At 33.8% G+C, this 12,016-nt stretch overlaps 1 protein-coding gene across 1 annotated transcript in view; it reads left to right on the top strand.

Moving 5' to 3' along the window:
- phf20l1 (PHD finger protein 20 like 1) overlaps positions 1–12,016 on the top strand; it is a 68,359-nt gene that overhangs the window by 16,593 nt on the left and 39,750 nt on the right. Inside the window, exons 7-11 of the mRNA XM_039737578.1 lie at positions 193–327; positions 3,371–3,450; positions 3,681–3,984; positions 7,562–7,750; positions 11,538–11,597. Coding sequence (XP_039593512.1) covers positions 193–327; positions 3,371–3,450; positions 3,681–3,984; positions 7,562–7,750; positions 11,538–11,597 — 768 coding nt within the window. The remainder of the gene's footprint in view (positions 1–192; positions 328–3,370; positions 3,451–3,680; positions 3,985–7,561; positions 7,751–11,537; positions 11,598–12,016) is intronic.

The following is a 12,016-nucleotide window of genomic DNA, read 5'->3' as shown; positions in this document are numbered from 1 at the left end:
TGACCTGTAGTTGTTTCTAATGGCATACTTTGAAAATTGTTACAGTTGCTTTAGTAGTATTTCCTATTATTTTAAACCAGACTCGCTATTGAACATATAAAACAAAAATGTAATGACAAAAGTATTATTCAGATTTATTGTTATTTTAGACCTTTTAATAAAGGAAATAAAAAGAAATTGTGTTCTTTTTAGTCAAGACTGATATTTCAGTTGACGAAGAAGAAGAAAAACCTGTAGTGGAACAGCATGACACAGTAAAATCAAAGAGAAGAAAAAGCCTGGGTAGTATTTTTCAAGCAAAGCGTGCACGTCTTGACAAAATTACAGGTATATTTTACTGTGTTTCTTTTAATTCTCACAGACATCACTTTTTTAAAAGGAATTGGGTTTACTGAGTATATTATGCAGTACTTATGTCTTTCAACTTATTCTTAATGGCCTTTGTGAGATTGTTATTGAAAGACCTTTAGTGAGGTATACTATAACTGTTGTATTCTGATGTGATATTCAAGTGCAGTGCAGTTTTTTTTCCCCCCATTACCTTTTATCCAAGAAAGGTGTTACTAAATAAGTAAGATGTTAGAGGAAAAATAACCATATTGAAACAAAAACAATATGTATTGTGTCATCAGATAAGTTTTGATGAGACCAGACCATTCAGCCCAGCAAGCTTGCAGATTCAATTGACCATTTCTCCAAAACAACACTGAGCTAGGTTTTGAAGATTCTGAAAGTAGTAGTGTCTTCTACACTACTTATTATACATAGATAGATAGATACTTTATTAATCCCAAGGGGAAATTCACATACACCAGCAGCAGCATACTGATAAAGAACAATATTAAATTAAAGAGTGATAACAATGGAGATAGACAATCATTTTTTATAATATTAACGTTTACCCCCCTTGGTGGAATTGAAGAGTCGCATAGTGTGGGGGAGGAACGATCTTCTCAATCTGTCAGTGGAGCAGGACGGTGACAGCAGTCTGTCGCTGAAGCTGCTCCTCTGTCTGTAGATGATCCTGTTCAGTGGATGCAGTGGATTCTCCATGATTGACAGGAGCCTGCTCAGTGCCCGTTGCTCTACCACGGATGTCAAATTGTCCAGCTCCGTGCCTTCAGTAGAGCCTGACTTCCTCACCAGTTTGTCCAGGCGTGAGGCATCCCTCTTCTTTATGCTGCCTCCCCAGCACACCACCGCATAGAAGAGGGCGCTCACCACAACTGTCTGATAGAACATCTGCAGGATCTTATTGCCAATGTTGAAAGACGCCAGCCTTCTAAGGAAGTATAGTTGGCTCTGTCCTTTCTTACACAGAGCATCAGTATTGGCAGTCCAGTCCAATTTATCATCCAGCTGCACTCCCAGGTATTTATAGGTCTGCACCCTCTGCACACAGTCACCTCTGATCACAGGGTCCATGAGGGGCCCGGACCTCCTAAAATCCAGCACCAGCTCCTTGGTTTTGCTGGTGTTTTTGTAGATGGTTTGAGTCCATGTGTCTGTAGTTCTCCATGTGAAAAACGATATGTAAGTGTGTAATGTATCCTTAAAATACTATTTTAAAGTAACAGTCGCTAAATCACTTCATAATTTCAAATAGTTAGTCATATTACTTTTTAATCACGTGTGTTTAATTTAAAATTGTTTAGTTCCTTCAGTCTTTTGTTATAGCTCATACCTTTCAGTCCTGGAATCCATTTAATCTAGTCACATTTCTCAATACATTCTATAGCTATGCTATATCTTTTTTTTTATAATGGTCCCTCGCATCAAACAGAAAGATGACCTCTTGATTAGGAAGAAAAACATGCTATTAGTCGTGTGAATTAATATGGTTTTGAAGCATCAGCCAGTGATCCAATGATCTACTGTTTGTAAAGTCTGCAATGTTAGTGTTGTTGGTGGATATACAGTGGTAGAAAAGGTTACTTTTTTGATCAGGCATCCAACCAAGTACATGCAGTGACATTTACAGTTGACCGGGGACAGGTCTAGCAGAACTGAAATTTCACTTAGTGACTCATTGCAAAGGTGGCATCCTATGCAAATTCCATGTTTAAAGTCACTGAGCTCTTTAGTAGCCCCTGTTCTGCTGCCAGTGTTTATTGATGGCGATTACATGGCTTGTGATTTTATGCAGCTAAAAATACCTGTGACTGAAGCACCCAAACTCAGTAATTTGGAGGGCTGTCCACACACATATGGCACATGATGTACACTATAGGAAAGTGGGTGGTCCATTACATTCTGTTACCACTTAATGTGGCATAAGACTAAAAACGAGAAGAAGGAAGAAAGTGTAACAGTGCCTGGATGTCAATAGTGAAGAGTCAAACTTCAAGGTCCTTCTGATAAGATGTATTTTTAAGTTTCAGAGCTCCATTTGTGTATTTAAATCTAACATTTTTTTATGTGTATTAAAAAGCAATGGCCCCAGCAGATATTTCTGAGGGATGCCACTTTTAACATGACCTAATTCTTAGTAAGTTTCTCTCATCAAAACACTGTGCTTCCAGGGTTGAAGCTAATCTTGTGTTCATCTACACACTATGCCTTTAATTGTAACTTCTTTTTGTTCAATCATTGGCCTCTCATATGATATTTTAGCAGAACCATTATAAAATTAAAGATAAATAATATGATATGCACCTCGTTGATTGTAGACTTTTATTGTTTCCTTATGAAATTCTAAAACAGTAATGAAATGATCTCCCCCATCTAAACCCATGCTTAATGCTCACTGATTCACCTGTTCTTTCCATATAATGCTCCATATTTTTGTTTTGCTTCCATTAATTGCTGTCGATTAATTAAGTTTATAACTACCTATATTTATAAAGGGGAAAATATGATAAATATGTAATCATATGTGAGACAACAGTCCACAAGTAAATTAAGAATTCCCTGCACACTCAACTTCACTGTGAACTATTCTTCAATACATAGTAGTCAATACTATAATAAACTTGATCTGTCCAGTATTTAATTTATGACCTTAAGCATAAAATAGGATGTTAATTGTCTCAATAACCACATTTACATAGAAGCATCTGCTTTGAACATAATTTATTTTATTTACTCAAGTCTTGCAGTCATTTTGGTAGTTACAAACGCGTATATATTTATAATTCTATCCTGATAAGATTGTATAATACTAGACACATGCAGAAAGGAATATGACTTTATTAAAAATCTATTTTGTGTATACATTTTACCAAGTTGTTTTTTAGCATATTTTTCTAAAACAAACTGTGATTAATAGGTTTTTGTTATATTATAAATAATATTTCTCTAATGCAAAGGAAAGAAGTTAAATTGTTAATCCAGTTAAAATATCTTCATTAATTCAGTGTTTACTTTTTAGGCCTTCTGGTGTCAAAATTTGTTAATGAAAATAATTCTCAGAAAAAGGTGAAAAATGAAGTCTCACATTTACACGATCAGGTAAATTATTTTCTCAGCACCACTACTTGTGTTTCATTATAGTTAAATCAAGTGATACAAATGTTTTATTGAGTACATATTGTTATAATTCAGAGAGTTTTTGTTAAGGTTTTGTTTTAGATTACATACTTTTGTAAAGAAATTTTAAATTCATACATATTCAAATATTAATGTAAAATTATTTTTAGTGTAATTCTTTTTACAGTTTTACATTTGCATATTTCCTGCAGGCACCTTCGACAAGTCAAGAAGGTCATGAGATGCTGGAGGCTGATGCTGCTTTACCCTCCCCTTTAACATCTTTTACTCCAGCTTCAGCTAACAATTGTGCCACAGAACTCAGACAGGATTCTGGAGATACTGAAGACAGCCAAACACAATTAAAGCCTTCCTATGATGTGAACCAAATTGTACAGATTGCTTCTGTAGATGAATCTAGATGCAGTGTACCTATATCTCCTCCTCCTCCTCCTCCTCCCCCTCCATTACCATTCCCATCACCAGCTTCAGACCCTTCAGACACCTTGCACACAGGTAAAATTGTTTTATATGTACCTTGTTTAAAAGGTTAACTTTGAAACTACAGAATAATATATTTTATAAGTTGTATAATTTTATACAGGTTCTTCATTTTATGTGTATTTATTTTTAAAGTAAAATTTTCTACATTTGTGCCCATAATAGTGTCATATCTATCTATGGCAGTTCATCTGTTCTTTGCCAAATCTTGAAAGCTTTTCCACATAACCGTACTGAGTTGTGGTAGTCTCATTTTTTTTTTAACTTGTTTTTTGATGATTCTTGAAGTTACAATAAAAACTGCCAAATGGGAAATATTACTGCAAGGAACCATCTTTCTTCTTAAGTACTGTAGTTAATATTTTTTGTAAATATTAAGGAAGCTTATTTCCACTACTACTAATTACTTACATTTCACATTAATGATTACATTATTTTGCAAATGTCTTTTTTTTTTTTTTCTTTTTTCAAAAATATAGAACTTTCTTGCATCCGATGGTTCTGCCTATGCTTGTGCTTTTCTTTTAAGCGAAAACAACATTGTGGCAAAGATAGGAAATCCAGTATTTGACATATTTGTTTTGTTTTATAGGCAATATTTTTATACAGGTTAGATTTACTTTTTAGCTTGGCCACAATGTTTTTCTTTGTTTGGGTCCACGTATTTTCTGGTAGTGACACACCTGTATGAACTTCTTCTTTGTTCTAATGCATACAGTGAGAAGGAGAGAGTCTTACAAGATGTCTCTCTTATTAAGTTTTGGTAAAGTTTTCTTGATGTACAATTATTTTTTTAGAACAGTTTAAAAATGGTTAGACTAATTCAGAAGAGTGTACATTGAGGAACAAAGATGAATGTTGTTAATTACTAATAATTAAGCTCAGAAATTTCATATTGCTGTTCATTAATATTAATCAGTAATGTAACATTCATCCTTCCTTAAAAATTAAATACAGGAACAGGCTGAACATTGAGCCTGCTTCATAGTTATGTACTTCTGCTCTGTCTTCACATTGACATTGAGCTATTGTTGACCTTAAGTTGTATGTCACTTGTGAGTTATTTTTCTACCTCATTTGATCTAAGTCCTTATGTAACTGAATATTTTTTGTAAGTTAGAAAGCCTATTTTTTATTTCATGTCAAACTATGTCACTCTTCTTGCATAAACAAAACATTCTTGAAAAAGCATATGGTGTACATATGTAAGTAAGTAAGTAAATAAATAAATACAAGTTTTGGGATAAAAAACATGGTTTAGAGCCCTTGTTGTAGAGATACAATACATCTTGATCACACATGCTTTAATAGTCTGCTCTGGTTAAAAAAAGTTTGGGAACCCCTGCTAGTTGTGCACAAAAAAGATGTTTTTTGTCATGTCAAGTATTTTCTCACCAACACAATATTCTTTCCACAGTAATATTATTCAGTCTGTGGGTTTTGGCCCATTCAACTTCTGAGACTGACTCATGTGTCTCAGGCTGGGAAACTCCTTTTCAAGTTAGATCTAGAAATACTTTTGACACTTTATAGGCACAACTTAGAAGTACTTTTGGGTAAAGCTAAAACCAAAGCTCCTAAAGACTAAAACTCCAAGATAACGGATTTTGGGGAGTATTGAGGGGTTGTGTTCCTGTCAGTGGCTCCCTCAAGAACTTGCTGTTAAGAGTACATATCCCATGCAGGACTGTGGATGTCCACAACTAGTATGGCATCTTCAAAAATGATTTTAACTGTTGATGGAGATGCATTGCCTTTTTTTACTTTGTTTTTTTATGTGTGTATGCCCATGTTCATGTCCATCCATTTTTCAACGTGTTTGTTGGTTGTCAGGGCCCATTCCAACCTCAATTGTTGCAGGGCTGCGACTGCAGTTTGTCACAGAGCATGCTTGAAATTAAAAGCATAACCATGCTCAAACATACTGCCTAGTTTGCTAGTTAAAACTAGTATGTGTGTATATGTGTGCATGAATTTACAGTGATTTCAATAAATATTAAAACCCCTTAACCTTTTAAACATTTTATGTTGCAGCCTTGTGCTAAAATCATTTTATTTTTTTCCTCATTGAACAACATTCAAAAGCCTAAAGTGAGAAAGTTAAAACAGTATTTTAGAATTTTTTAGAATATGTTAAAAATAAAAAAAAAAACTGAAATATCAGATTGAATCAAGTATTCAGACCCTTTACTCAGTAGTTTCTTCAGGTATCTTCACCAGTGATTACGGCTTGGAGTTTTTTTGGGTATGGCGTGACAGTGTATTTTAATATTAATTATATGCTCTAGAAGTGAATAGCAATGGCAGGTCACTTGCAGATTTGTTTCTGAAGTTTACTAATGCATATGACATTTAAAAGATATTCTACCTGTTGTATAAAAATGTAAAATATTTTTAATTTGTTCACTTTTCATTTGCTGAACCCACACTGAACTTAAAGTCTGAAAATCCTAAAATAACATGATTTTGATGACAATAATGACCATTTACTGCACAATACCCTAATTTTATGCTTAGTCTGTTCTCTGTGTGTTAGCAGAGCCTCTATTTTTTGTATGATAATAAATTTGCAGTCTTACCAACACAAGCAATTACCTAATCAAAAGCATCTGTGTTAACTTACCAATTTTTGCTGAGATATTCCGGCTAAACCAGCCAGTCCCCTAATGTATTTCTTACCTTGCCCAGATGATGTTTTAGTATTTTTATTATTGGCCTTCACATCTAGTTTTGAAATTATCTCCAGATTGCTATTGCTGAATGGTAGAACTTGTAATTACATGACTCTTTTCCTAACTTTGTCAAAAAAACTCTGAGCATTTTCCAATGTTTTAAGTGGCTTTAAGAGTGACACGTTTTCTGTTAGTAATGTTTTTTTGTTTTTTTTTAAACATTCAGATATTTATACGGTTTTTAAGCCCTGATGTTTACTATATTTGTATTAGATTGTCTAAAGATGCAATTGAACTTCACATGTTCTCTCTCCTGCAACCCTATTAAAACAGCCAGACACTTGTTTTTTTTTCTGCCATTCAAATACTGATATCTCTTGTCAGGTCTTCATGTAATCACAAATTTTTAATTTCTTGTAAAATAAATATGAGCTTCTCCTAAACCAAGCTTTATTTAGCTTTCTTAATTTTTATTGTAAAAACTGTTCTGGTTTTGGATGTAAATTATCTGATATATAGGTAAATTACTGTCCTCATTGTCTATTTTGTTATGGCTGCATGTCCAAAGTGTGATGGATGCTTACTTTAATTTTGCTGATATAATCTTGTGGGTGATCATTCTGGATTTAACCACAGTAAATAATAAATTTAACAGAAATATGAAAGTAAGGTAGCTCAATATTTAAATCCTTAAATCTATAGTCCTTTGAACTCATTCACTGTTCCAAAAGTGCATTTGTCTGTCTTTGAACGTCACATGCAGTCATTCAAAACAAAAAATGCCATATAACAGCCAGTGTAATTTACTTGGACCAGTTAAGGGTGTGTCCATATAAATTGCCCAACATGTCCTGAAAAATGTTTTATTATTTTTTTAGGTAAATATTAAATATATTTATACATTTATGTATACACTTTAGTGCAACAAACTACCTCAGATGCTGTGGAGAAGCTTCAGTTACCACTTGACCTCAGTAAAAACTCTAAAGAAGTTACAGCACCTCCAGTACAAGTTTCCTCATCCTTACAGCCTTCAGAGTTGGTTGACCAAGCTAAGGAAAATACTCTGTCTGTAAAAGAATCTACATGTGAAAATGCATCTTCCACAGGTAAAAAGGGTTCACATATTCTAAAATTAAATCTATTCGAAATGTATGTTTGTATTTTTTTTTATTTAAATAAATGAATAAAATTATTTTTAGACGGTTCTTTAACTAGTGAATTGAATTTTTCTAGATAACAGAATACAGTGCCTTGCAAAAGTATTCAGTGAAAGGTTTCCTATCATTATTGAGTAACAGATCTTACACTGATATTTTTATTTTAAAACACTGACATTTAGAATTATTTTTTTTTAAGTTAAAAAAACTTAGAAGTGTGCTTTTTATATAAGTATACAATCATCATGCTTTAATATTTTGTGTTGCCACCTTTTCATGCTTTATAATGGTGTACTAGCTTTGCATACTGTTAAGCAGTGGGTTTAGACAATGCATTTCTTTACAACCTTGTTATTATGTTTAATTTCATTATTAGGTGTCTCTTTTGTACACATTTGTTATTGCTACTGCTATTTAGTGTGTTATCTGATTTGGTTAGTCTGAATGGTCTTAAGCTGGTTTGTTGTTAACTTTTCGTTTATATGTCCCATTCACAAATAATAGACTTTCTTTAAATGTTGGCCTTGACATGTCTTATTGCCCTATAAAGGTCTGTTCATTTGTCTTTTCAATGCAATATACAGTTGAGTTTGTCCCTAGTCTGAGATTTGAGCACATTGGTATATGTTTGTTTGAAGAAAGAGTTCCACCCTTGGTGTAATGGGCAGACATACGCAACATAGTGGGTTACAAGACTTTTCTGGTTTTTTTTTTCTATTTTATTTAAGCTGCTAAACCATTTTCTGGTCTTAGCCATATGTTTAACTTTCTGGTATCCTGAAAATTATCAATAGTAGAGTGTAACAGAAGTAAAACATCGCAGAAGACCACCTTGATAATTCTGCTTCTTAGCTTCTTACCTAACTCTTTAGGGTAAACCTAGAGCAGCACTATCAAATTAAACCTACTGCTTAATTATGTGTAATGTTCCATCTCTTAATACTCGAAATACTATCACTTCCCTGTTTTGTGTCATTGATGGTAAAAATTGACTTTGTTGTTGTATAGGATAAGTACTAGTCTGTAGTCATTAGCAAATGTCTCACAAGAGTGTTAGAATTGAAGCTGTATGATTGTTTGAAATTTGCCATTTTATGGAATGAAGAAACATACACTATAAATGCAATTTATAATGCATGTTTATTGTTTCAAACCTAAGTCAATATACAGTGGGATGCAAAAGTTTGGGCAACCTTGTTAATAGTCATTATTTTCCTGTATAAATCGTTGGTTGTTACGATAAAAAATGTCAGTTAAATATATCATATAGGAGACACACACAGTGATATTTGAGAAGTGAAGTGAAGTTTATTAGATTTACAGAAAGTGTGCAATAATTGTTCAAACAAAATCAGGCAGGGTGCATAAATTTGGGCACCACAAAAAAGAAATGAAATCAATATTTAGTAGATCCGCCTTTTGCAGAAATTACAGCCTCTAAACGCTTCCTGTAGGTTCCAATGAGAGTCTGGATTGTGGTTGAAGGTATTTTGGACCATTCCTCTTTACAAAACATCTCTAGTTCATTCAGGTTTGATGGCTTCCGAGCATGGACAGCTCACTTTAACTCACACCACAGATTTTCAATTATATTCAGGTCTGGGGACTGAGATGGCCATTCCAGAACGTTGTACTTGTTCCTCTGCATGAATGCCTTAGTGGATTTTGAGCAGTGTTTCGGGTCATTGTCTTGTTGAAAGATCCAGCCCGGCGCAGCTTCAGCTTTGTCACTGATTCCTGGACATTGGTCTCCAGAATCTGCTGATACTGAGTGGAATCCATGCGTCCCTCAACTTTGACAAGATTCCCAGTCCCTGCACTGGCCACACAGCCCCACAGCATGATGGAACCACCACCATATTTTACTGTAGGTAGCAGGTGTTTTTCTTGGAATGCTGTGTTCTTTTTCCTCCATGCATAACACCCTTGTTATGCCCAAATAACTCAATTTTAGTTTCATCAGTCCACAGCACCTTATTCCAAAATGAAGCTGGCTTGTTCAAATGTGCTTGAGCATACCTCAAGTGGCTCTGTTTGTGCTGTGGGCGGAGAAAAGGCTTCCTCTGCATCACTCTCGCATACAGCATCTCCTTGTGTAAAGTGCGCCGAATGGTTGAACGATGCACAGTGACTCCATCTGCTGCAAGATGATGTTGTAGGTCTTTGGTGCTGGTCTGTGGGTTGACTCTGACTGTTCTCACCATTCGTCGCTTCTGTCTATCCAAATCTTTCTTGGTCTGCCACTTAGAGCCTTAACTTGAACTGAGCCTGTGGTCTTCCATTTCCTCAATATGTTCCTAACTGTGGAAACAGACAGCTTAAATCTCTGGGACAGCTTTCTGTATCCTTTCCCTAAACCATGATGGTGAACAATCTTTGTCTTCAGGTCATTTGAGAGTTGTTTTGTGACCCCCATGTTGCTACTCTTCAGAGAAAATTAAAGGAGGAGGGAAACTTACAATTGACCCCTTAAATGCTCTTTCTCATTATAGGATTCACCTGTGTATGTAGGTCAGGGGTCACTGAGCTTACTAAGCCAATTTGAGTTCCAATAATTAGTTCTAAAAGTTTTGGAATCAATAAAATGACAACGGTGCCCAAATTTATGTACCTGCCTGATTTTGTTTGAACAATTATTGCACACTTTCTGTAAATCCAATAAACTTCATTTCACTTCTCAAATATCACTGTGTGTGTCTTCTATATGATATATTTAACTGACATTTTTTATCGTAACAACCAACGATTTATTCAGGAAAATAATGACTATTAACAAGGTTGCCAAAACTTTTGCATCACACTGTAGATGCTGAAAACCTCAAGGCTGAATATTGTTCTATTATTAAATTTTTAATGGTTGTGGTCATGATGTCCTTAGAGTTTAATTCTCTGAAATTTTCAAAAAAATCAAATACAGACCAAGCCAGTGCTGGCAAAATCAGATAATGATTATGAAGGTGTACTACCATATTGATTACATGTCTCAAAAGACTTGCCTAACTGGTATTACATTGGTTTGCTTTTACATTTGCAGCACTTATTTTGGGAAAAGTAGTGAGGAAAACTGATATCAGTGATTACCCCAGTGCTTCAGAAGAATGTCCCTATTAACCTTGAATGGATAACAAAGGAAGCTCCATAGAACTCTTTAATTCTGAGAGATTTGCCACCCACCATATTTTTCAGACCTAGCTCCATATGTCTACCAACTGTTTCCCAATCAAGGGCTGCTCTTGTGGGAAGCTTTATGCCAAATATGAAAAAGTCAAGAATTGTTACACAATAAAGACAAATTAATTATTGGAGTGGAAAAAGCAAGCTTCATGAACTCTATATAAATTATGGGATTATGTATAAAACTAATTTTTTGCTTTTATTGGTGTTTCTCTTTAATAATGTGTATGTCATGCTCAAAAATTGTTGAACTCTTTATCTGTGTATGTTTATGTGTATAAAAAATGTCAATGTGTGGATGTACATATTAAATGTTTGTATTTATATATGCAGTACTACATAATGAATATATACTGTACAGTACATGTACAGTCTTTGTATATATAAAATATATAGAGAAAGATTGATTGTCTTTCACTTACCCTTCCGTGTATTTATCAGAAATAATGGTAAAAGCATGACACATGTCATTTATAATTTACTATAGGAGCCAGCTTAAAAGTATTTGTCACTATATAGCATGATCAAATCATAACATTCAGTTTCTTTTCATTTTTTGTAGTTTCCATTGTAAAAAGTGTTCCCAAGACCCTTAAACCTAATAAACATATACGAGAACCAAGTAAGTGGTGTTTTTTTTTTTTGCTTTAATTTCACATTTTGTTTTAATTATTAGATTGGATTTCACAAATAATCATTATCACTTATAAATAGTGTCTTATTATGTGCCTTTTTAAAATGGTGCTTACTTGATTTGCAGTTTTGTATTTCATTTTAAACTATTTTATAGACACTTAAAATGTAACATTTCAATAAATGTTCAAAGTAAGTTACTTTGACATTGTACTCTTTGAGATGTACATGTAAGTGCAAATCTTATTATTCTATATGTATACTTCAGTTTTTTTATAATTTTAAGAATAAATTACGTATTTTTTGTCATGTTCTTAAATTACTCTTAAAATGTTTTAATATTATTGATAGCTGCATACAGCTCTCTTAATGAAAAGCCTTATTGCGTTATTATTTTGTTATCAAATC

This window comes from Polypterus senegalus, chromosome 15 (assembly GCF_016835505.1).
Source record: "Polypterus senegalus isolate Bchr_013 chromosome 15, ASM1683550v1, whole genome shotgun sequence".
Classification (NCBI taxonomy): Eukaryota; Metazoa; Chordata; class Cladistia; order Polypteriformes; family Polypteridae; genus Polypterus; species Polypterus senegalus.
This window is presented reverse-complemented; position numbering and strand designations above follow the sequence as displayed.